The sequence below is a fragment of the Loxodonta africana genome, chromosome 6 (assembly GCF_030014295.1).
Source record: "Loxodonta africana isolate mLoxAfr1 chromosome 6, mLoxAfr1.hap2, whole genome shotgun sequence".
Lineage (NCBI taxonomy): Eukaryota > Metazoa > Chordata > Mammalia > Proboscidea > Elephantidae > Loxodonta > Loxodonta africana.
This window is the reverse complement of record NC_087347.1, coordinates 17267274-17294158: the sequence shown is the minus strand read 5'-3', so window position 1 is coordinate 17294158 and position 26885 is coordinate 17267274. Positions and strand designations below refer to the sequence as shown.

General features: G+C 41.3%; 1 protein-coding gene across 3 annotated transcripts in view; it reads right to left on the bottom strand.

The window, feature by feature from the left end:
* The window catches only part of DOCK10 (dedicator of cytokinesis 10), a 305484-nt gene extending 279043 nt beyond the window's left edge, over nt 1–26441 (bottom strand). For all 3 annotated transcript variants that reach the window (XM_064286624.1, XM_064286627.1, XM_064286625.1), the window contains exon 1: nt 26304–26441. In XM_064286624.1, the coding sequence (XP_064142694.1) occupies nt 26304–26426 (123 nt within the window). In that variant the 5' untranslated portion in view covers nt 26427–26441. The remainder of the gene's footprint in view (nt 1–26303) is intronic.
* Nucleotides 26442–26885: the final 444 nt, after the last annotated feature.

The window sequence follows — 26885 nt, the reverse complement described above, 5'->3', positions numbered from 1 at the left end:
TATAGGGTCCCTATGAGTCAGAATCGACTCCACGGCAACGGGTTTGGATTTGGTTTTTATTCTTCAGTATTTTTTAAGACAACTCCTAGATATCATATCATCATGTCAGTGCAACAAAGCTGACATAATTCCTTTGAAACACCTGATTCAGTTTTACAAATGCAAACACAGGACCCAAGCATTAAATGATTTAAATTGTTCTACAAAACAATAAATACATACAATGGACTTTTGTACAATTGTTTTTCTATTTATTAAGTGGCAGGAGAACACAGAATCAAGTTGGACTCCATACTCAATAACATTATTTTGCGTTTTTCCTAATTATGCATTTCTCCCACTATGCCCTCACACGCATACAAACACACACAGTATTTTGCAATATAGTGGCTAAGATTGCAAGTCCTGGAGTTTGAATCTTAGCTCTATCATTTACAGTTGTGTAACCCCTGGGTGCTAACAGAAAGGTTAAAGGTTTGAGTCCACCCAGAGGCAACCTGGAAGAAAGGCTTAGCAATCTGCTTCTGAAAAATTAGCCATTGAAAACCCTATGGAGCACAGTTCTGCTCTGACACACATGGGTCCCCTTTAGTCAGAACTAACTCAATGGCAACTGGAAAAAAAAATCATCTTAAACAAGTTACCAAACCATTCTCTACCCATTTCTCTTGTTGGGTCAGACTGAGCCACCTGCTCCACCCTGCTGGTGCCCTTTCATCTGTTATTCCTTAAAGGTTTAGTGCTACCAGCCAGCAAGACCCATACAACTCGGTTGCCCAAACCAGCTCCAAGTCACCATAACCATCAGTGGCAACCCTGTGACAGCATAAATAAGTCTTTCTTCTACATCAAATTCACTCCCACAAACACCATTTTCATACAAGTATAGAATTTAACTCTTAACCTAAACTTAAGGTCAGAAAGAATTCAAAAACCTACTAACAGTAAAAAGACAGGAAAGAAAGAAAAGACTGAAATGGATGTCAGAAGAGACCCGGACACTTGCTCTTGAACATCTAAGCAACTAAAGCAAAAGGAAGAAATGATGAAGTAAAAGCACTGAACAGAAGATTTCAAAGGGTGGCTCAAGAAGACCAAGTAAAGTATTATAATGACATCTGCAAAGAGCAGAAGACAGAAAACAAAAAGGGAAGAACACACTTGGCATTTCTCAAGCTGAAAGAAGTGAAGAAAATATTCAAGCCTCAAGTTGCAATAGTGAAGGATTCTATGGGGAAAATATTAAACGACACAGGAAGCATCAAAAGAAGATGGAAGAAATACACAAAGTCATTATACCAAAAAGCGTTAGTTGATGTTCAACCATTTCAAGAGGTAGCATATGTTCAGGAACCGATGGTGCTGAAGGAAGAGGTCCAATCTGCACTGAAGGCATTGGAGATAAACAACATTCCAGGAACTGACGGGATATCAATTGAGATGTTTCAACAAATGGTTGCAGCACTGGAAATGCTCACCCGCCTATGTCATGAAATTTGGAAGATAGTTACGTGGCTAACCAACTAGAACAGATCCATATCTATGGCTATTCCCAAGAAAGGCGATCCAACCAAATGTGGAAATTATTGAACAATATCATTAATTCCACACGCAAGCAAAATTTTGCTCAAGATCATTCAAAGAGAACCGCAGCAATATATTGACAGGGAACTGCCAGAAATTCAGGCCAGATTCAGAAGAGAACGTGGAACCAGGGACATCATTGCTGATGTCAGATGCATTCTGGTTGAAAGCAGAGTATACCATAGAGATGTTAACAAGTGCTTTATTGACTCTGCTAAGGCGTTTGGCTGTGTGGATCATAAAAAATTATGGATAATATTGGGAAGAATGGAAATTCCAGAACAATTAATTGTGCTCACAGGGAGCCTGTATATAGACCAAGAGGCAGTTGTTTCGACAGAACAAGGGGATACTAAGTGGTTTAAAGTCAGGAAAGGTGTGCATCAGGGCTGCATCCTTTCACCATACCTATTCAATCTGTATGCTGCACAAGTAATCCAAGAAGGTGGAATATATGAAGAACAGAGCATCAGGAATGGAAAGACTGATTAACAACCTGCGTTATGCAGGTGACACACCTTGCATGCTGAAAGTGAAAGGGACTTGAAGCAGTTACTGATGAAGATCAAGGACCACAGCCTTCAGTATTACACCTCAACATAAAGAAAACAAAAATCCTTACAAGTGGACTGATACGCAACATCATGATAAATGGAGAAAAGTGAAGTTGTCAAGGATTTCATTTTACTTGGATCTGCAATCAACACCCATGGAAGCAGCAGTCAAGAAATCAAAAGACGCATTGCGTTGGGCAAATGTGCTGCAAAGGACCTCTTTTAAAGTGTTGAAAAGCAAAGATGTCACCTTGAAGACTAAGGTGTACCTGACCCAAGCCATGGTATTTTCAATTGCCTCATATGCACGCAAAAGCTGGACAATAAATAAGAAAGATCGAAGAAGAATTGATGCCTTTGAATTGTGGTGTTGGTGAAGAATATTGACTATATCATGGACTGCCAAAAGAACGAACACATCTGTCTTGGAAGAAGTACAACCAGAATGCTCCTTAGAAGCAAGGATTACGAGACTGCGTCTTACATGCTTTGAACATATTGTCAGGAAGGGTCAGTCCCTGGAGAAGGACATCATGCTTGGTAAAGTACAGGGTCAGCAGAAAAGGGAAGGCCCTCAGTGAGATGGATTGACACAGTGGCTGCAACAATGGGCTCAAACATAACAACGATTGTGAGCATGGCACAGGACCGGGCAGTGTTTCCAGTGTTTCGTTCTGTGGTACATAGGGTCACTATGAGTCGAAGGCACCTAACAACCACAACAACAATATAAAAACTATGTATTACCACCAGAGACTGTTCCAGGAAAAATTCCGAGACTTTAAAATTACCACCTGCCTTTTAGGCTGAACGTTCGATACAACTCAAATGCAATGCTCTAGATGATTTTTATACTGTATAATTCGGTTTGATTTAAATAAAATACCATTTGCACAAGAAATGCTCAGGGCCAGGAAACTCTGTGGCCCAAAATAGCCCTTCGTCCCCTAGGTTCAGGCAAAAGTTTGAGTAATTGGAATTTTCTTAAGTAGGGACACCTGCTTGCATTTATTGTCATGAATCTCATTATGAGAATTTTATACGGGATACTCAGGTAGTGAAGAATCAGGCCCATAAACTTGGTGATAGCTGTTCCTAATTACCCACATGAGGATTCTGAGAAAATGCTAACAAAACTTTAAAATGCAACTGAATTTCTCGAATTTCCTCCTGCAAAACAACTTGCAATAATCATCTAACGATTCATTTCTGACATACCAATATGAATACAGATCTCTCGAATACAGTCAAAATTGACAGTGTGAAATGAAAACCTGAATGGCCAATAAAGATTTAAAAAAAAGCTCTACCTTGTTTACGAACAGGACAATGCAAATGAAATTAGCAATGTGACACCATCTTACAGATACCAAACCGGCAACAATCAAAAAGTTTGACAAGAAATGTATTGTCAAGGAAGTGGTAGGAAGAAACTCTTTGACATGGCTTATGAGAGTGGAAAGCGGTATGGACTTTTTGGAACACGACCCGGTAGTATTTATAAAGATGAAGAAAAAACACACCCTAGGGAAGTCCCTGCACTTGCGCACTTAGAGATTTATAAGACAGTGTTTACTGAAGCATTGCTTGTAACAGCAAAACACAAAAACTAAACAAAATGGAAAAGACCTAAGCGTCCCCCCACAGTTTCGGGAAAGTACCAGCATTTTGATGCTAAAATTAGTGGCAAAAGTATGAGGAACGATAAGGAAGTCTCAGAGGATCTCCCCAGAAGAAGTTATTATTGATTACCTACGGAAACTTTACAGAGGAGAAACCTGGCAGAGGCCACCATAACTAAGTGACCAGTAATGGGACACACAGATAGGGCAGTGATGGTTCAGTGAAAGAATTCTTGCCTTGCATATGAGAGATTCAGTTTGATTCCAGGCCAATACATCCCATGATCAGCCACTATCCATCTATCCATGAAGAGCTATGTGTTGCTATAACGCTGAACAGATTTCAGAGTTTCCAGACTAAAACAGATTAGGAAGAAGGCTTGGTGAATCTAATTCCAAAAATCAGTCAACGAAAACCCTATGGATCACAGCAGTCCAGTACCAGGCCGCGTTTTGTTCCACTGTGCGTGGGGTCACAATGAGTTGGGGGGCCAACTCAATGACAACTAACAACAATGGGGCAAACTGGCCTCCTGATATGATGAAGTATGGATACCACATCACTTCTGTGATATACCTGCCAAGACAGCATAGCCTGAATCTAATCATGAGATGCATCTGTCTAAAACCAAACTGAGAGCCATTCTATAAGGCACCTGACCTGTACTCTTCAAAATGTCAAGGTCAGGAAAGACTGGGAAACTCTTCTAGACTGAAGGAGACTAAAGAGATGTGGCATCTAAATGCAAGGCAATTCTGGATTCTGGGCCAGAAAAAGAAAATTGATGATTCCATTGGAAAAATCTTAATAAAAAATGAATCAAATATTATATCAATACTATTTTTTTCATCTTGATAGTTATATAAGACAATGTCATCATTTTTAGAAAATACATGAATTATTTGGAGGTAAGGGGCATCGTGTATGTGATTTATCCTCAAATATTTCTGAAAAAAATCCATTTCTGTGTGTGTGCATGCATACATGTGTATTCAGAAAAAAAGAAAGAAGATAGTTTTAAGAGCGGTAAAATGATGTTAGAGGAATCTGAAGAAAGAGCACATGATAATTCTTTTGACTCAATTTTACAACTTTTTTTGTAAATCTGTTTTTCAAAATAAAAAAGTAAAAAGAAATCCAAGAGAATGATGAGCCCAAAATTTTGATTTGTGGGGGGAAAAAAAAAAAAATTTTTTTTTTTTTAGGGAAAGGGGTCCCTAAGTTGTGCATATGGTTAACACAATGAGCTGCCAGCTGAAGGGTTGATGATTCAAATCCAACCACAAGTGCCTCAGGAGAAAGGCCTGGTGATCTATTTCCAAAAAACCCACCACTGATAACCCTATGAAGCACAGTTCTACTATGACATATGAGGTTGCCATGAGTCAGAATCAACTCAACGGCAACTGGGAGAAAAAAAAATCATCTTGCGTAAGTTACCTGACTACGATACAGTCCTTTCTCCTTTAATGTCAGACTGAGCTGCCTGTTCCACCCCTCCCGGCATCCTTTCATCCGTTCACTGGGACCGGGACCGGGGTAGGGAATGAAGGAGCATGGGATTGGGAGGAGCCCACTGAGGTCAGCAAAGGTGCTGCTCATGTGTATTTCATAAACTGGGAGATAGTTCAAAATTAATAGTTCTATTTTATTCTTTCAGCCATAAATATGCTTTTATATTCTTTTATATATATAATATGTCATAACTTACAAAAAGAACAACAACCTAAGAGGGACATTTGTCATGGAAGGGAGGTATCAGTGCAAGTCAAGCTTACTAGGATTTGATCTGTTCTCAGAGATCAGAGAAGGATTCCTTGAGGAAATGACAAGAAAGAAGACATCTCAGTATGAATGGCGAGAGGAGCATTCTGGGCCAAGGAAAGATATAACTCAAAGGCCTATGGCATAAAGGCACATGTTGTATCCCAGGCACTCAAAGGTGGCCACTGGGGCGTTGTTGACCCAGCAAGCCAAGGAAAGCTGGGACTAGGAGCTACGAAATCAAAACTTCCCAGGGCTAGTACTGGGGCAATTTCGTATGTCTCCACATTTCTCCCAGAGTATTAGAGAATTAAAAATATGTAATAATTTATTATAACTCACTGCAACCAGACAAAATATTTAAAAATCACAGAAATGTTCAAGAACTGAAAATTCCAGTGAGAAATGATAGGGCGTGCACTTCAAAAAAGGAAAGAATCACTGGCCTAGAAGGCAATTTTTCCTCATACGTCATTTCATTGAAAGGCAATAATTAAAATGGGTTGTTTTGAAAAGATTCTGAACCTGTTTCATTTATTCAAAGACATTGGACCAAAATGCCTGGCTATTGTTTCCAATGCTGGGCAGTATTTAAAGCATCTAATTCAAAAAGAAAAATATAAAGCCATATTGTTCCTCTGTCACTGTTATTTGTAATGCATTTCCCCCTGCAAAAATGACAAGGAGTGCTTAGATTATTTAAAGGAACTATAAATATGCATCTACTTTCATCCATCCAACCGAGAGCCATTTATTAAGCTACAATACGACTCTGTGTATGTCCTATGCAGTGATATAATAAGTAAATTACAATAAGAACTAATTAGCATACTCAAGAAGCGCTCTGGAAACAAGAAGTCTGCCTATGGACTCAGGGGAAGGTAAAAGTGAGGCCAAAATTGAGCTGGGTCTTGAAAGGCAAGTGGAAGCTAAACAAGAAGAGATATAAAGAACCATATTCTAGGCAATTGGTGGCATAAACATGCATGACATATTTGGGAAATGACCAGAAGCTTCAGTGGCTGTGGTGTGGAGAGAGTGAGCAAAGAGCTTACTAGAAAGTGAGGAAGAAAAATTAGGTTCTAACCAGATGATATTTAATCCATTGGGGGCAGTAATCGAAACCCATTAACAGCATTTAGGTAAAGAAGTATCATGAGCAGAGCTGTGTGCTCACAAAATAATGCAGGCAAAATTGTGAAGGGTGAGTTGCTGTGTGAGAACAGAGACAGGAAATTCTACTAGTTGGAAGACTAGAGAGGAACCACAAGGACATTGCAAAAGACAGTCTGGGTGAGAAATCTTGAGTAACTTACCCAGATCACTAAAATCAAGGAGACATTTGAAATACTAACGAGGAAGAATTGCCAGCACTTGGGGCATGAGCCAATTTGAGGTGGCAAAGAGTGGAAAAAATTAAGCACAGTTTCAGTTTGAAATTAACTGGATCAACTGAGATACAAAACTCAAGCCAAAAAGAAAAAACAGGTGTATGCAGCGAGAAAAACACTTAGATATGGATCTTGTATACTTTGAAGCAACCAAGGGACTTCAAGATGGAGATACCAGTGGGCATTAGATATACAGCTTGGAGTATTGATAGAGCTGGACATATTGGTGTAGATATAAGAGCTGACTGTGTGAGAGAATGGATCACCTAGGGAGAGCTTAGGGGACAGAAGAGAAGAAGGCCTAAGGCTAAGCCTCTGGTGAACCCATCAATAAGGGGTCCATTTTCCCTCAACGTATTCTATAAAGTGAAAATATACCAAGGAATACTTGGTCCACTCTTCGAAGACCAAAAATATACAAAATTTCTACTTATTTGTGACTCAAAGATGCCATTTTCAATAAAACTGCCAGTGTCAAAGGTTCATTTTATCTTGCTTAATAATGGTTATCAAGCCATATACACAAATGGTAGACAGGTTATCCAAAGCTGGTACACAGAATGCTTGGTCCTGCCCACCAGGTTCCTCAGTACACATTTGAAGAGAAAGTAGTTCAGTGTCTGGTTGGTCTGAGATCTACCACAGATCAAAGCTACTCTGATACAAACAAAATGATGAGCCTAATCAGAGGAAGTCCCTACAGGCAGAGTTCAGCATCACTCAGAGTGAGTCCCAGTACAAATTCAGTTTTGGTAGGAGTCTATTGTCTAATGAGTCAGAGTGATATTCATTCTAAGAGTATCCCAAGAAAGTGGCCAAAGAGGTGAGCAATATTCTCCTTGACCAGGATGAGAACAATGACAATGAAAATGAATGAAGCTTATAAAAACTCTTAAACAAGTTATCATCTGATCCTCATGACCATTTTGTTTCTGCCCATTTTAGAAGTAAAAAGCTAAGGTTTATTAACTTAATCAAGGACATACAACTAGAAAGGATCAGGTTTTCAACTGACTCGATGGCAACAGAGATTTTTTCTTTTCCTTGTCCTACAAAAGACTCCTGGTACAAAAGTTTCCTCCACTTTGCACTAGGGTCAGGAACCAGTGCTGAGAAAGGATTTGCTCCTTTAAAATAATCCTTCTGAGAGTGTGGTTGTAGTTGTTGAGGGCCGATGAGTCAGTTCCAACTCATAGCGATCCTATGTACTTAACAGAACTTAACGCTGCCTGACCCTGCACCATCCTCACAATATTTGCTATGTTTGAACCCACTGCTGTAGCCACTGTGTCAATCCATCTCCTTAATGGTCTTGTTCTTTTTTGCTGATCTTTTACTTTTACCAAGCATGATGTCCTTCTCCAGGGACTAGGACCTCTTGATAACATGTCTAAAGTATGAGAGACTAAGTCTCATAATCATTGCTTCTAAGGAGCCTTTGGGCTGTACTTCTTCCAAGACAGATTTGTCTGTTCTTCTGGCAGTCCATGGTATATTCAATATTCTTCACCAACACCATAATTCGAAGGCATCAATTCTTCTTTGTTCTTCCTTATTCATTGTCCAGCTTTTGCCTGCATATGCAGCAATTGAAAATACCATGGCTTGGTGCGCCTTAGTCCTCAAGGTGATATCTTTCCTTTTTAACACTCGAAGAGGTCCTTTGCAGCAGATTTGCCCAGTGCAATAATACATCATTTGAACTCTTGACTGCTGCTTCTACGGGGTTGATTGTGGATCCATGTACAGTGAAATCCTTGACAACTTCAATGTTTCTCCATTTATCATGATGTTGCTTATTGGTCTAGCTGTGAGGATTTTTGTTTTATTTATGTTGAGGTGTAATCCATACTGAAGGCTGTGGTCTTTGATCTTCATCAGTAAGTGCTTCAAGTCCTCTTCACTTTCAGCAAGCAAGGTTGTGTCATCTGCATAACGCAGGATGTTAATGAGTCTTCCTCCAATCCTGATGCCCTGTTCCTCTTCATATAGTCCAGCTTCTCAGATTATCTGCTTGGCATACAGATTGAATAAGTGTGGTAAAAAGATGCAGTCCTGATGTACACCTTTCCTGATTCCATGAAATTCAGAATTCTCCTCTTGTTCTGTTTGAACAACCTACTGCCTCTTGGTATAGATACTGGTTCTGCATGAGGACAATTAAGTGTTCTGGAAGTCCTATTCTTTGAAATGTTATCCATAATTTGATATGATCCACACAGTCAAATACCTTTGCATAGTCAATAAAACACAGGTAAACATCTCTCTGGTGTTCTCTGCTTTCAGCCAGGATCCATCTGATATCAACAATGTTCTCCCTCATTCCAAGTCCTCTTCTGAATCCAGTTTGAATTTTTGGCAGTTCCCTGTTGATGTACTGTTGAAGCCAGTTTTTAATTATCTTCAGTATAATTTTACTTGCATGTGATATTAATGATATTGTTGGATAATTTCTGCATTACACTGGATCCCCTTTATTTGGAATGGTCACAAGTATAGACCTCCTCCACTCAACTTGTCAGGTAGCTGTCTTCCAAATTTCTTTTCATAGACGAATGAGCGCTTTCAGCATTGCATCTGTGTTGAAACATCTCAATTGATATTCCATCAATTCCTAGAGCCTTGTTTCTCGACAATGCCTTCGGTGCAGCTTGGACTTTATCCTTTAGTACCATTGGTTCTTGATCACATGCCACCTCCTGAAATGAAAGAACATCGACCAATTCTTTTTGGTACCATGACTCTGTGTATTCCTTCCATCTTCTTTTGCTGCTTCGTGAGTCGGTCAATATTTTGCCCATATAATCCTTCAATATTGAAAGGTGAGGCTTGAATTTTTTCTTCAGTTCTCTCAGCTTGAGAAATGCCGAGTGTGTTCTTCCCTTTTGGTTTTCTAATTCCAGGTCTTTGCACATTTCATTATAATACTTCACTTTGTGTTCTTGAGCTGCTCTTCGAAATCTTCTGTTCAGCTATTTTACTTCATCAATTCTTTTCGCTTTAGCTACTCTACATTCAATAGCAAGTTTCAGAGCCCCTTCTGACATCCATTTGGGTGTTTTTTCTTTTTCTTCTTTTCTGCCTTTTTAATGACATTTTGCTTTCTTTATGTTGATGTCCTTGATGTTATTCCACTACTCCACAACTCGTCTGGCCTTCGGTCATTAGCATTCAATATGTCAAATCTATTCTTCAGAGGGTTTCTAAATTCAGTGGGATATACTCAAGGCTGTATTTTGGCTCCTGTGGACTTGTTTTAATTTTCTTCAGCTTTGATTTCAACTTGCATATGTGAAACTGATGATCTATTCCCCAGTCAGCCCCTGGCCTTGTTCTGACTGTGATATTGAGATTCTCCATCATCCTTTACAATAGATAGGGTTGATTTGATTCCTGTGTATTCCACCCAGTGAGTTCCACATATATGTTGTTTCTGTTAGCTGCTGTTGAGTTGGTTCTGATTCACAGTGACCCTATGTACAACAAAAGAAACCAGTGCCCAGTCCTGCCCCATCCTCATAATCTTGGTTATGTTTGAGCCCATTGTTGCAGCCACTGTGTCAATCTATCTCCCTGAGGGTTTTCCTCTTTTTTACTGACCCTCTACATGTTGTCCTTCTCCAGGGACTGGTCCCTCCTGACAACATGTCCAAAGTTTGTGAGACATAGTCTCACCATCCTTGCTTCTAAGGAGCATTCTGGTTGTACACGTGTATAGTCACCATTTATGTTGTTGAAAAAAGGTCATTGGTCTCACAAAACTCTATAATGCAATCTCCCTTGTTTCTTTCACCAAGGGTATATTTTCTAACTACCAATCTTTCTTCTTTGTTTCCAACTTTTGAATCCAATCACCAGTAATTACCAATCCATCTTGACTGTGTATTTGATCAATTTCGGTCTGCAGAAGTTGGTAAAAATCTTCAATTTCTTCATCTTTGGCATTAGTGGTTGGTGTGCAAATTTGAATTATAGTTGTATTAACTCATATTCCTTGTTTGTGGTAGATCTCTAAAAGTTTCCACACCCTTATCACAAGAAGCTATGAATATGTCATGTTGCTAAAGAATATTAAATATACCGTGGACTGCTAAAAGGGTGAACGCATTAATCTTAGAAGAAAAAGAACTAGAATGTTCCTTAGAAGTGAAGATGGCAAGACTTAATCTCACTTATTTTAGACACATTATCAGAAAAGACCAATCACTAGAAAAATGGCATCATTCTTGGTAGAGGGTTAGCAAAAACGAGAGAAGCTCATGTGAAATAGACTGGCTCGATAGCCACAACAATGGACTCAACCATACCACTGATGGTGAAGATGGAACCGGACCAGGCGCCTCTTCATTCTGTTATCACTAAAGTCATTAAGAGTTGGAACTAACTTGGCTAGAGCTAACAATGACATGGAAAAAAGGATTTTGCAAATGCGATCAAGCCTAATGACCTTGAGGTGGTATCTGTGCATGAGGTGCACCGGCTGGAAATTGAACCTGAGCCTTCTTTGTGGAAGGGGAAACCCCTACTTCTGAATGACCGCTGCCCAAGGTTAAGGGCAAGCATACTATTTAATTAAGATCCTTTAAAGGCAGTGGTGTGTCAGGGTTAAGGCTAATGCACTTTTACTGGAATGAGCCCACATGGAAATATATGTAAAATTCTAGACTTTCATTTTATGATACTAAATTACACTTATTGTCTTAGACAATAAGTATAGAGTTGATGGAGAAAAAGCACTGAGTCTGAGATTATCCCATTGCCTTGTTCTATGACCTTGACTATGTCCACTTAAACCCTTCTGTGACTCAGTTTCCATATCTATTTTAGACTAAATTTTCTTCCAGGTCTAAACAGTTATGATTGTTGGATATCAAGAATGTAGCATAAACAATTTCTCTCCTTATTTACAACATACATTTCATTTGGAGTTGCTAGAATTCTCAAAACAAAATTTATCTTACACATATAATACACATTCAAAATGTAAACATTCAATACTAGCTCAAAAGTTGTGTCAAAGGATATTTTTGTGAGCAGAAAATGGTTTCAAATAAACACACCAAAAGTTACCAGTGGGTGGTGGGATTATGGCTGATTAAGAGTCTCTTCCTCATTAGTTTTTATATTTTAGGAATTATGAACCCAATAAAAATCACAAAAGTTTAAAGAGCATAGATATAAAAAGAGGCTATTAAATGACCGTCTGAGTTTTAAAAAACACATACGTCAGAGACATTACAATACTCTAAAACAGTGTCATGACTCAGGAAAACTCTCTGACCCTTGAGGAAAGAAGTCGAGTTTTTAAGAACTGAAATAGCATTCACTGATAAAATCATGTCACTCTGGTGATTTATTAAGTGTTTCCCTGAAAATATAAACCGCCCGCCGTCATGGGACTGGGTAAGAACTGTTGTCACGATCCTGGGGCCCACACTTCCTGAACTTTAATCAATCATTTTCTTCGCCCAGCTCAGCATTTTCTTCTGCCTCTGTCGCATGACTGCTAACATCAGTGGGAATGACAACAGCTCCCTGACCAAACAGTGAAGCCTGTGTGCACTACACAGCACCCACAGGAGAAGAGCTGGTGTTGGAAAAATGATTGTACACCTGCTTGGCTGAATCTTGTTCCCTCAAGAGTCTAATTTCATGCCCATCGATATTTAAAAAAAAAAAATCTTTGAGTAGCCTTTTTGTGGGAATCTTGAATTCAATTCAGTTCAGTTCATTTCAATTTACAACTACTGAGAAGATTACCTAGAACTTTATCGCCAAAGTATTTCCTCGTGAGCATACCTAAGAATTTCTTCACTGGACACCAGAAGCTGAGATATTCTTTCATATGCCCAACCTATCCATCCATCATCTCCAAATGTGACATTATTTCTTACATTTAACAGACAGTAAGCACCTACTATGTAGCAGGCAGGTTGCTGCCCAGTAATGTTGTTGTTGGCAACTGCCATGGAGTTGGCCACCAACTCACGGTAGCCCCAGGTACAGTGGGATAGGATCATGGTGATCCATAGGGTTTTCACTGGCTGATTTTCACATGTACATTGCCTGGCCTGTCTTCCTAGTCCATCTTAGTCTGGGAGCTCCACTGAAACCTGTTCAGCATCACAGCAACACGCAAGCCTCAGCTCACAGATGGGTAGTGGCTGTGCACGAGGAGTAATAACTAGGAATTGAACCACTGTCTCTCACACGCAAGGCAAGAATTCTACCACTGAACCACCACTGCCCTCACAGCTCCGGGAATGTGCAGTCAATTACCACATTCCCTTTCTTGAAGGTCTCTCAAGCTATTGGAAATATGAGGGCAAAACAACACCTTGTCCTTTTGATCTAGGGACAAAGAAAAAAAAAGTTGCTGTCAAGTCGATTCTGATGCATGGCGCCCCCATGTATGTCAGAGTAGAACTGTGTTCCCTAGGGTATCAATGGCTGAATTTTCAGAAGTAGATCACCAAGCCTTTCTTCCAAAGGGCTTCTGGGTGTACTCAAACCTCTAACCCTTTTGGTTAGCAGCTGAGCACATTAATTATTTTGCATAACCCAGGGACTCCAGGTCAGGGATAAATGTCACCTAAGTTGTGGGCAACTCTGCCAGAGATCAGGCTGGCTACAAGTGAAGTAATAAAAAGGCTATCTCTGGCACCACCAGGCCCCCATTTTTATGCCCTTGTATCTTAATAGATCAGGGCCCTTCCCAAGGAACACCTGCTTAGGAATAGATTCACATGTTAGAGTGAATTTAAGTCCATCATCAACTAAGAGGTCGCCTGCTAACCAAAAGTTTAACAGTTTGAATCCACCAGCCGCTCCTCAGTAACCCTATGTGGGCAGTTCTACTCTGTCCTATAGGATCCCTATGAGCCGGAATGTACTCAGTAGCAACAGGTTTGGGTTTTTTTGTTTGTTTTTGGTTTATCATCTTGTATATTTAAGGGTGACATCCAAATGCAGAATAATTAGGTATCAGGTTAACTAGAAGGACTATCCAGGCAGAGGGCTGAAGGAAGAATCTGTGGTATTTAGGCAAGTCCGAAATCACACCAGGTTAGGAACAGATCATATTGTGTTTCTCAGGTATGAGAAGGGAGGAGTGTGATAGTTCAGACTGTGTGTCATCTTGGCTGAGCCATGATTCTCAGTGTTTATACGTGATCGCCTCCACGATGGGATCTGTTCTGAGTAGTCAATCAGTTGAAAGGGAGTTTCCTTGGGCATGTGGCCTACATCCAAATATAAGTGGATGTTCTGGCTTTTGCCCTCTCTGGGTCCTGCAAATGCTGTTCATATGATGGCCAGCTCTTGGGACTTGAGCTAGTAGCTTGCCTGCCAATCTTGGGATCCTCAATCTTTACAGCCTGTAAGCAAGAGCCTTGGTCTCTGACCTGCCTATCTTGGGTTCATCAGCCCCTTCAGCTATGAGAATCAAGAGAAGCCTTGTGGACTTGCCTGCCGATCTTGGGATTCATCAATCTTCACAGCCTATGAACAACAGCTCCGCTCTCCAGCCTGCCAATCTTGAGTTCACCAGCCCCTGACGCTACAGTAGAAGCCTCTACCTGATCCATGGACTTGGGATATTCCAGCCTCTACAACTGCGGAGCCATTTCCTTGATATAAATCTCTATGTCTATTTATGTGCTTTATTGGTTTTGTTTCTCTAGAGAACTCAGCCTAAGACAAGGAGGTAAATGAGGCAGAGACAAAGAACAGCAAACAAAAAAGTTACACAAAGGGTCTTGTTGATTTTTTCATGGCTGGGAGAGGAACTGGAACTGGGAGGCAGTTCAAACCCTTCCTCCACTGGTCTACATTCTAATAATGTAAGTGTTCTGAGGGGCTCGGCAGAGGCCCTAAACCAGAGAGCTATAATTAGAAGGATTCAACATGGGAACTGGAAAGCAAGCTCTCTTCAAAGAGATGGGTCTTACATTTCTCTGCAGGATGAGAAGGACAGAAAATTGAATTGCGTCCTTGCCTCTGAGCTCCCTGAGGTTGGAAGAACTGGACTTGCCCAACTCTTGCCACCATTGTTTTCCCTTCTGCCAATTTCCATACCACTAGCTCCATCCTTTGGATATGGAAACAGCCATTCCCTTCATTATCCCCTCAAAAAAAAAAAAAACACTTTATGCTAATATTTTCATTGCTGAAAAATACAAATTTGGTAGTTGAACATTTGGACCAATTCTTTCAGTTGGTAAAATCAGATGTCTAAATCAATAATGATATTATTAAAATGAATAAGATTCTTATTTCAATCCTCTTTGAAAAACCTCTTAAGAAGGGTCAGAACTCTCCAAAATTTAAAGGCTAAAGGGTTTTAGAATTCTTGGTGTCCAACTCTCTTGTTTTAAAAATAAGGAAAACTAAAACTCAAAGAAGCTGAAAGACTTGGCTATACATCCTGGAAACCACTATTTCCTAATGATAAAAAGATGCATTTTTCACATTCATTGGATAGCAACCATATAACGACTTCTGAATTCAAATACTGCAGTTAATGAATGAACCCTACCTGTTAGCACTCAGATGGGTACTGAAAGAATCTTAACTGTGTATGTTGGCATGCCAATTAATTTTATTACTAGCAGTTTCACAAATTTATAGCTATATGTATATAAATATGTAGTGGTTAAGAGTTCACCTGCTAACCAAAAGGTTGGCAGTTCGAATCCACCAGGCACTCCTTGTAAACTCTGTGGAGTAGTTCTACTCTGTCTTATAGTGTCGCTATGTGTCAGAATCAACTCAACAGCAAAAGGCTGGTTTGGTTTATATAGATATGTGGAGGCCTGGTGGCACAGCATTTAAAGCACTCAGCTGATAACCAAAATGTCAGCAGTTTGAACCCAACAGCATTCCACAGGATAAAGATGTGGCAGTCTGCTTCCGTAAAGATTTACTGCCTTGGAAACCCTATGGGGCAGTTCTACTCTGTCTTTTAAGATCACTATAAATTGGAAATGACTCATCGGCAGTGGGTTTTGGTTGGTGTATATATTTATATATATATATACATTTGAAAACAACCTGGAATATGTTCCTCCTTTAAAAAAAATACAGATTTTTAAGTAAACAATCAATGTAAAAGCATAAATGTCTTTAAATACTAAATCTGCCGCCGTCAATTCCCATCTTTGAATTTTATTAAAAAAAGTTACCGATTCACGACATCACTTTCATTTTTTCAAAAGTTACTCAGCTATACTCAGTTACCATTTTCTCATTCTTAATAGCTGTGACAAAGGGACTTTTCAGAACTAATCAAATAAGGAACGGGTGTTCAAGAATAATTTAACTATCATATTTCACTGAAAAATAAATTTTGTTAAGTTTTCTGTTAGCTTGTTTGCTCTGTCAAATGATTCAAGCCTGTGTTCTTTTTACAGAATGTGTGATTTGAAAATAAAGGCCAAAATTCATTGGTCATTTGGACAGCCTTAATTAGTCATTGAAACTGGTAATTACTGAAATAATTATACGAAGAAAAGCTCATTGTGCTAATCATAAATGGTGTCATCTTTTCCAACAGCCCCCACTGCAGATCCCATTGTTAAACTCTGCCATTCTGGTATTTCATTTAAATTACAGAGCAGTCTATCCTCCCAAATCCTACATGTCAGGAGAGGAGGTAGGCTGAAATTGGATGAGAAAAAACTGACTATTTTCACATTGTAGCAGAACGAATTAAAGGAACTTTTGATATTTTGGGGTCCATTAATTCTTTGAGTCTCAGAGGCAGACATTTCCACTTGAATCCAATTGCAAAATATTAACGTTTTCTAAGGCGAGTGTTTTTCTCTATTGCCACTAATTTAACAGCATTTATTCGATTTTATTATTTCTACATCATTTAATATAGGTCAACATGTCAAGTCCAGCAAACACAAATTTTTATTTCCAGTCCACTGACCCTGCTGTGAAAGATAAGAGGCAAACAAGTCTCACCTCAATTGGAAAAAAAGAAAAATCCCTCATTTGTAAACACTAACACTAAAATCAAGACTACAAAAGACAATGTCACCGATGTAATCCTGCAACCCAACCACACCATGCTTATCTTGCCAGAAATATATTTCTATAGAAGGAGAAGAATCAAATGATGCCCATTTCAGAGCTGAAGGAGCCTTTGTTTGCAAAGCTTAACCCGCTCAGTGCCAGTTCTGTCCTTGGGATAGGACTGAGCACTAAGATAGTATCCAAGGATGACGGCACACCCAATATTTCACTTTCCTGAGATATCAGAAACTAAAAATCAGTAAGCAGAACAAAGCTAGCCATAGCTTTTCTTCTTCTGTTAAGAAACTCTTTAAAAAAAAAAAAAAAATTCCTACCAAAAGAACTCTGAGGTTTCTTTTACTCTTGTTCTCTCTCATGGATGCTAACTGCATGTTTAATGAGGTCCTCAGTCATTCCCAACTGGTGGAACTGGTAGCCAGTATAGTTTAAGAACACAGACTGTGGCACCAGATTGCCCGTAGGTGACCCCTGGATTCGCCATTTCCTAGTATTTCCTGGGGCAAGTTTCTGATCTCGAAACATCCCTTCCCTCATCTACAAAGTATGAATAAAAACCATTCACCATAGCGTAGCCATGAGGAGTAAAATAAATTGGACAAGTAAAGTCCCTGGCACATAGGACATATTCAATATATTTCTGTTATTGCATTTCCAACCCTCACCAATCTTTCCAAGTAGACTGCGAAGAAGACAACTCAAACAACATCATTGTCAGCTACTGACAACCTGGAAATCTTGAAGTCATGATTCCACTATGATTTCTCACGAGTTGTGACTTCAGGTCACTCTCCTAACTTGCCTTCATCACCTCATTTGCAGTGAGATTTTTTTTTTCCGTACTTATATATAGAGTAAATATAGTATAAATGTAGTGAATAAAGCAAGTTCCTTACTCTCATTGAAATTTAAGATTCTAAGGCAAGAAGGCTGGGAAGGACAATAAACCAGCAATTAAAAAAATGAGAAGATCACCTTAGGTAGTAGTAAGGAGCCCTGGTGGTACATCGGTTAAGAGCTTGGCTGCTAACTGAAAGGTTGGCGGTTCAAATCCACCCAGAGGCTCTTCAGGAGAAAATCCTGGTGATCTGCTTCCTTAACCCTTTCAAGACCCAATTATTTCCTGCTTTGAATTTTTTGTTGATACCATGTGTTTTTATTAATGGAAGCATACTGAATCACTGAGTATTGTTGAATTTTTGGTAGGTAGTATTTTTTTTGTTTGGTTGGTTTTATTTGCTTGTTTTGCCTCTTCCAACAATCCTACCCTCTAAGTCCCAAAGGGAGTCCTGGTCGCTCAATGGTTAAGAGCTCTGCTGATAACCAAAATGTCAGCAGTTCGAATCTACCAGCAGCTCCTTGGAAACCCTATAGTTCTATTGTGTCCTATAGTGTTGCTATAAGTCAGAATCGACAGGAGGGCAATAGGTTTTAAGACATACCTTGTCCCACTAATCCTACTCCGGATGCCCTCCAGACTCCAAAGGGACATATGGTGGCACAATGAAACATTTACAAAATTTCTCTCCTACCAAAAATGCACACACCTCATACAACACCCTATAGAAACAATAATTTGCAGCACACACCTGTTTTTTTTTTTTTTTTTTCAGTTTCAAAGAGTCATAAAGCCATCTGCCTTGTGGTAGCATGCACTGTCAGTAGGAAAGCAGCTTCCCAATGAACCTGAGAGGCAGAAAAAGTAGGTGGGCAACCATATATCCCAACAGGCATGAAAACTCCATGGGGCAATTCTCCTCTGTCACATGGAGTCACTATGAGTCAGAATCAACTCAAACGCACTCAACAACAAGAGCTATGAAAAAATAAAACAGAGTAATGGTACAGAGAGGGTGGACATAGAGAAATGGCTGGAAGAACCACTTAAAGTTGGCGATCCAGGAGGACTTCTTCAGGGATGAGGTAGAGAAGCCATGAGGACTCTGGGGCAGAGAAAATAGCAAACGCAAAGATCCCCTCATTTAACAGGTCAGGAAACTGAGGCTCCAAAGAGTGAAGGGACTTAGCAGAGTCAGATATCCAGGTTTGGAATTCTAGTTTCCACGCAGGCTCTGACATTTCCTACACCAACTCCCGTTCACTAAAATCCAGTATGGCCAAATTGTTAGAAGTTCATTATGGAACTCCTGACCTTTTGGCCATATGGGATTACATATATGGAACTCCAAGTTGGATAGCCAAGGAAAGAGAAGCTCAGGATAAGTGGTGAAAGACAACCAAACAAAGGGGCCATGGATCTTTAGCTCCATGCTATCCAATCCTAACGGCATTCAAATGCAAATAAGATAAATTCTTTTTTTCTGGGACTTAATGACTGTGAGAGATAAGCATCTTCATGATTTTCTAATTCTACCCATCATGTTTTCTGATACAACCAATTACTTTCTAAAAAAAAATAAGCATATATTAAATTATGGCAGCAATATAAATCCTATAAAGCATCAAGGAATCATCACTATTGCATGTCCTTCAAGAGCTGAGGTGGTTCTGTTTTAAAATTCTCTGATATAGGAAGTAACAAGTCATCTCACCCTGAAGCACATCTTTGGGGCTACAACACAGGGTGAGAACTTCTGCAGATTTAGAATGTAAGTATTTCCTGTACAATATGGAACTTTTTTTTTTTTTCCTTAACCTAGAAGCTTAATTTAAATTCACGCTACAATTACCATAATAGGCAGAGGAGAAAATATAATGTATGTAAGCAAGGGGTTTCCCTAAAGTCATTTAGCAATGAACTAAACCCCGTTTTCATTCTTGGGTGGTCTAAACTTTATCTCTGGCTCAAGCAAATCTTTCAAAGATGTGCATGGTGAACTACAATGAATTGGCCTCTGATACAATTGCCTTTACCTGATTATATGCTGCAAAAATATGGCTGAAGATGTAGTTAATTTTTGTGTTTCTCCAACTTTAAGATGTATAGGTTTCACCTGGGGTTCCCGTTAAAATGCAGATTCTGATCTAGTAGATGTGGTGTAGGTCCCTGCATGGCTCACAGTGTTTCCAGCAGTGCGGAGGAAGAAAGTCCTGGTGATCGTCTTCTGTAAGATGATAGCCATTGGCAAACCCTACGGAGTAGCTCTATTCTAACACACACGCACTTGCCATAAGCTGGAATCGACTCAACGGCCATGGGTTTGGGTGCGGTAAGGTCTGTGATTCTGCATTTCTAATCAGCTCCCACCTGTTGCTCATACTGCTGGTCCACTCCGAGTGCAGAAGGTCTATCAGCATACCTACTGCCATTTATGAAAAACCATAGGAAAAATTTTTGTCTCTCAGGGCTCAGAACAAGTGAAAACTGAACATCTCTAGAGCAAATCATTTCCTTTTGTCTTACAGACATCTTAAATCTCCTGGCTGATTGTGTTTTCCTCTATAACTTTGCCACTAGGAAGCACCATTAGCAAGAATATAGGACTTAGTGTTACCTGTTTTATCTGTTGACGCTACTCCACAGACTTACTCTTGATTTCACCTAAATTTCCCAATTTGCTTCTTTAGCCCCTTACTCACCGTCTTAGTTATCTAGTGCTGCTATGAGAGAAATACCGCGAGGGATGCCTTAAGAAACAGAAATTCAGTCTCTAGCAATCTAGGAGGCTAGAAGTCTGAATTCAGGGTGCCAGCTCCAGAGGAAGGGTTTCTTTCCCTTTTGGCTCTGGTGGAAGGTCCTTGCCACCAATCTTCCCTTGGGTCTAGGAGTTTCTCAGTGCAGAGACCCCGAGTCCAAAGGATGTGCTCTTCTCTTGGCTCATCTTTCTTGGTGGTATGAAGTCCCTCTCCTCTCTATTCAATTCTCTCTTTTATATCTCAAAAGAGATTAACTCAAGATACAACTTAATCCTGTAGATTGAGTCCTACCTCATTAACATAACTGCCTCTAATCCTGTCTCATTAACATCATAAACCAAACCTGTTGCCACTGAGTCGATTCCAACTTACGGTGACCCTATAGGACACAGTGGAACTGCCCCATAGGCTTTCCAAGGAGCAGCTGCTGGATTTGAACAGCTGACCTTTTTGGTTAACATCATAGAGGTTAGGATTCACAACACATAGGATAATCACAACAGATCACAAAATGGGGGACAACCACACAATGCTGGAAATCATGGCCTAGCCAAGTTGATATACATTTTGGGGGAATACTGTTCAATCCACAACATATATATATTATTATATATATACATATCTTTTGTTATTGCTGTCGTCTTACATTCACCTTTGTAAGACACTCAGACTATCTCCTTAGAATAAGACAGAATGTGAAAAGAATCATCCCAACACAAAACAGTTAAATTGAAATATCTGCTCAAGGACACCTAATGTACTGGGAAATTTCCGGCATGTGGTGAAAAGATTGAGGAGGGTGAAGCAGACAGTCCTAGAAGAGAAGTGGAAGTGAGAAGGCATAATGCCACCACCTTTCACAATTTGCTTAAGGCCTTGCTGGACAGTTAGACTGACTGGGAAGGGCTGACTGAGTTATTTTAAGGACTTAACAACTGAGCTTCCAGTTGCCTTTGGAAGATCTGTTATTAAGGCTACCTCCAATGGTCTCTGTTCATCTCAGAGGAGTACTAAAGAGATCCCTGGAAGCTACCCTGAAACACCAGAGGGAAGGACAGGTCTCTTGTTCCTTAGGTAGAGTTACGTGATCAGAAGACAGCACCAATCAATCAGTATCTACTTGCCACGTCCTCCAATTTGGAGATGCTGTCGGAAGCAGCTACAAAACTAGAAGGCAGTCCCCTCTCTCTGCTAGTTACTGTTCAAGAGGCAACAGAGGCTCCATATCAGACACTTTGAGCAAGATATTTAACCCCATGAATCTCAATGGCCTTTTCTGTGATTTACAACAACAATAACTATCTGATAGGATTGCTCTGAGAATTAAATGAAATAATGTATATAAAACACCTAGCATGGTGCCATGCACTTTGTTGGCTCTCAACAAATGATTTATGATAATACAACTATTACTGTTCTTGACCTATGCTAGGTCTTAGAGAATATGGTTGTGGAAGGGAAGGGAGCCAAAAACCATGCACGTTGACTCCTTCTTTCATTTTCTGACCATTCTAGAAGTTTTATGGGTCCCACTCATGTTACTATTTACTTTCAAACTTACTTCTGCAATGCCCTTGAGGAGTCAAAAACATTAGCTGATACAATCAACATTCACACTTGATCTTGTAAACTAGGCGAGTTTGTGTTGGCTTATTCCCCCAGCAAAGAGGTCAAGGAATTTTCCTTAGATGAAAACATAAACTTGGGATTTGTGCTAATGGGTAAACACCCTTGTTATGAAGAGCTCTACCCAAAAAAATAAAAGAAAGAAAGACTGTTCTGTGAATGCCAAGCAAACAGGCCTTTACTTTGCATATTGCTTTCAACTTTGGGCACTGACAGTAAAACAAGTGTTTCAATTTCATTCAGTATCATGTTCATCTTTTCATTTCTAACACATGACTTCTGAGAAATTCCAGGATTTAGATCCCCACTCATTTTTTTTAAAACCCTTCCTACTCTCAACTATTTAAATGTCACAAAGTTCAGAGGGGACAAAATTCTTCCTTCTAAGAATTCCTCATGCTCATGGGGACATGTTTACATATTCATGACTTCTCAATCAAAGGTCTTTGGTAGGTCAAAGGTTCTGCTTCTTATTCAAGGCTCCCTAAAATATCAAAAGTAGTATTATTAAGGAACAGAGGAAGTTAGAAAACATCAAAGAGAGGATACGGACTTTTGGGGATTACTGAAATAAATAACTTTCCTCCCTTAACTTTTACCATTTCTGGGTGGGTAAGAGAAGAAAAAACTTACTGTTAAGCACAATCACTTCTGGCAATATATTTCCTCTTCAAAAGAATAACAAAATTAGAAAGAATTCAAAAATGAGTTCCAATAGTAGTAGAGTAAGTATCATACAGTAGCTAAACCAAAAAAAAAAAAACCAAACTCATTGCGGTTGAGTCGATTCCGACTCATAGCAACCCTATAGGACAGAGTAGAACTGCCCCACAGAGTTTCCAAGAAGCGCCTGGTGAATGTGAACTGCTGACCTTTTGGTTAGCAGCCATAGCACTTAACCACTACGCCACCAGAGTTTCCACATTAGCTAAAGAGGACGTGTAAATAAATGGTATGTTTCTGTCTCAGAAATGCCTAAGAAGTCTTTAGGTGAAAACTGACCAAATGATTATTTGGTCTTTGGTAGAATTGCCTCTGTTCTTCCCTCCCATCACCTGGCCCCTCTTCAGCTGTCACCCATCATATTTCCAAATTCTTCCATTGCTCTGCCCCACCTCATTACATTCCATAAGGACCCTGGGTGGTACAAATGGTTAACATTCTTGGCTACTAATGGAAAGGTAGGAGGTTCAAATCCACCCAGAGGTGTCTCAGAAGAAAGACCTAACAATCTACTTCCAAAAGGTCTGAGCCATTGAAAACCTCACGTGCAACTGGAATCCATCCAGTAGCTCCACAGGAGAAAGATCTGACAGTCTGCTCCCATGAAGATTAACCCATTGCCATCGAGTCAATTTCGACTCACAGAGACCCTGTACAACAGAGTAGAACTGTTCCATAGGGTTTCCAAGGCTGTAAATCTTTACAGAAGCAGGCTGCCACATCTTTCTCCCGCGGAGTGGCTGGTGGGTTCAAACCTCTGACCTTTGGGTTAGCAGCCAAGCACTTTAACCACTGTGCCACCAAGTCTTCTTCCCATAAGATTACAGCCTTGAGAAACCGATGGAGCAGCTCTACTCTGTCACATGGGGTCACTATGAATCTGAATTGATTCCATGGCACCTAACAACAACATCCATCTACCTAATCAATCTATCTACCTACCTACCTACCTATCTAATCTATCTATCTATCTATCATCTAACTATCTAATCTATCTTCCATTCCCAGAGTCCAAAACTACCTTGTTAACCTGACAACAACCTCGTCCATCCTTATTGGATCGAGTAGAGTTCAAACCCTATGGCAGGCTCTCTGTAATGTTCTGGAGGATTGTGGTCTCCCACATAACAGGGATTTCTCACATGGCCACCACATAAATTCAGCAGTGAGATCACACTTCTCACGAGGCACTTCTTGTTCCTCTCACATATCTTTTAACAGCCAGCTTGCTCCAACAGACACACACAATTCTACCAGCCTGCATGGCAGTGGACAACCCGTAATCTCCCCCCGCTCCATCCTATTCTTTTTCTCCCCTGCCAACCAGGCCTTGAGGATTTGAAAGAGAAAATATAAAGACTCTTATGAGATTGATAAATTTAAGCTAGGCTTAAACTCCACCACATAGTCCAATTATGAGATTTTAGGTTCCAAAGGGATGCTCTGCCCCCAGATAGCCACAGAGTGTGGTAGCCAACTCAGAGGACTTACTGTCTTCCTGTTTGCCCTCAAGAGTTAACTAACAAGATGGAATGTGAAACACACGTCTTCTTGCTGCCAAAAGAGCTGCCAAATCTGCCTGCATAGATGTGTCAGATCCCATGAAATGTCTTGGCAAAAGCTAGTTCAGGAGTGTTGGCCAAGGTGCTGAAGGGCAGGAGGTACATACACCTTTACTAGTGAATATCTACCCCCACAGCCCTCTTTTTAAGACATTGAACTCATTCATTTTGGCAAGCTACCCTAGGATTTCAAATCTGATGTAATTTTAGAGAAAATGGTGAATGTGTTTATGTAGAGGGTTATCTGGGATATGCATTTTTTATAGAAATTCCAGTGCTACAAAAATTCTAGGACAGCCCACTTAAAACCAGAACAAAAATAAAAAACACAATTTTAAGCTGCTTATTCCAACTGGATACTAATTATTTCTTTTGCACTTCTCTTCCAGACCATTATTGAGATTCGCTAAAATGAATAAACTGCAAAAAAAAAAAATGTTATTGTAAAGCGAACAGCAGGGGATGTCAAAGCCACAATCCTGAATGATCACTCAAAAGCCAAAGTATTTTCTATGTATGTCTGACGATTTTCTCATTGCCTCTTCTCTTACTCATATCGACCTTTTTCCAAGTGTACTCGGCAGTTTGTCCTACCTGCCCTGAAAATGTGCAGACTGGTATCAGAGTCACATGCACCCTCTGCTACAGGGTTGGGTAACAGTTGAATCACGCCTGGGTAACTGCAAACTGCAGCCAGTGGCAAGGGGAAGAAGGCACCCTGGCCACCACCTCCTTTCATACTGCAATTGCCCCCACCCTCTGGGGCATCCGATGCCTCTTCCCTCTGCCAAGCAATTGGCTTCCGTTGTGTTCAACTTTCTGACCTCTGGCTTTAGAGAAAAGTCCTGGCTGTGGGAACTGGCTCTGGCCAGCTCTTGGCTCCCTCTTCCCTGGTGACTGGCAAGAGTAACACTTTCTTTGACAGTTTAAAAGAAGCTGTTTAATTTCTCATGATATTTCCTGGCAAAAAGGAAAATGAAACACAACGCGGAGCACTGGTCTTGCTGTAAGCCCATTCCTGTTGGCTTCCCTTTCTCACTAGGGTTGATTTTCCCTCACACCACCCCCACTACTTCTGTTCTGATGTGTGACACCTACGAACGTCTGGAGAGGCACAGATATGATTTGGGCATCAAAAAGACAGGACTGCTGTTGCCCCTGGGATTTCCCGCGGAAATCACCCAGCACTTGGAAGGCACTTCAATAAGGAAGTAACCAGCAAAGCATTCTTGGCGGGAGAGTCCAGTGAAACATCTTAGAAAAATACCAGAAACCACTGGATACTTAATGACCCACGTCTTCCCCAGCCTGTTCCTCCAGCCCTTTCTGGAACAGCCTACAGTGGTTTGTGGATTTTTATCCCTATGGTGGGAGGGTGGTGCGAAGTCCATTTATTTCAGTGGAGTTCCCAGCTCTGGCCAGGGAGTGGACCTAGGAAATCATCCTCTCCCCGCTGTGCACTAGTCTCAGGGCTGAGGGGGAGGGAAAATACCTGTGGACCGAGAGGTTCCATTCTGTCGACACGTCTCCCCCTGGCCCCTGGCACCCCTACCATCCAGCGTGACTGTGACTCGAGGATTCATTCCTGCTTCCAGTCACATCCCCAAACCGCTTCTGTCTCCCGCACAGCTGCCCCTCTGCGCGCTCCGCATCCCTAAAAGCTCTCCCACTCTTCCTGCATCGGTGGCGTTGCCTCGCGGAGGTGGCGCTGGAGGCGCCGGCAGAGGCGGCGGGGAGGGGACCCGAGAGAAGGGACAAGGAAACAGCAAGGCTGGGGTGTGTGGCCTTGGGACCCTGGCCGCCCGCAGGACGCAGCAGGCGCGGGGGACGCACCGACTCACCCGTTGCTGCTGCCGGCTGCTGACGGCCACCGCGGCAGCGGACGCGGCGCTGTGCCTGAGCTCGGCCGCCTGCCCGGGTCTCAGCAGGCTTCGGGTGAACCTGCGGGTTCGCTCGCCGGCCATCGCCGGCCGCGCCGATGGCCAGGAGCGCGCGTCCCGCCGGCCTTCCCGCCGACCTCTCTACCCACCGCCGCTCAGGAAGCGGAACTCGGCGCCTTTCCGCCCCTCTTCCTCGCTCAACTCTCCAGAGGCGGGTTTTCCTCTCTTGCACCCCCACTCCCCCACCCCTTGCCTTTGCTCCAGCTTCCGACGACTTTCCAAACTCTGCGCTCTTGGGCGCGCTCGGCCAACTCGGTAGGCGGCCCCGGCCCGGCGGAGGAGCATCTGCAGCGGGACTGGAGACGCGCGTGGGGCGGCTCCAGCCCGCGCCGCCCACCCGGCTCAGCTGGCGGGCCAGGGCTGCCCCGCCACCCCCAGGGAAGGGCAGGCGGCAGGGAGGGCGCAGGGCTGTCGCCCCGGGGCTCGGGTGGGGCTGCCCACCTCCCTCATCCTCACTAGGAAGCTTCTGGAGGGCTGGAGGGC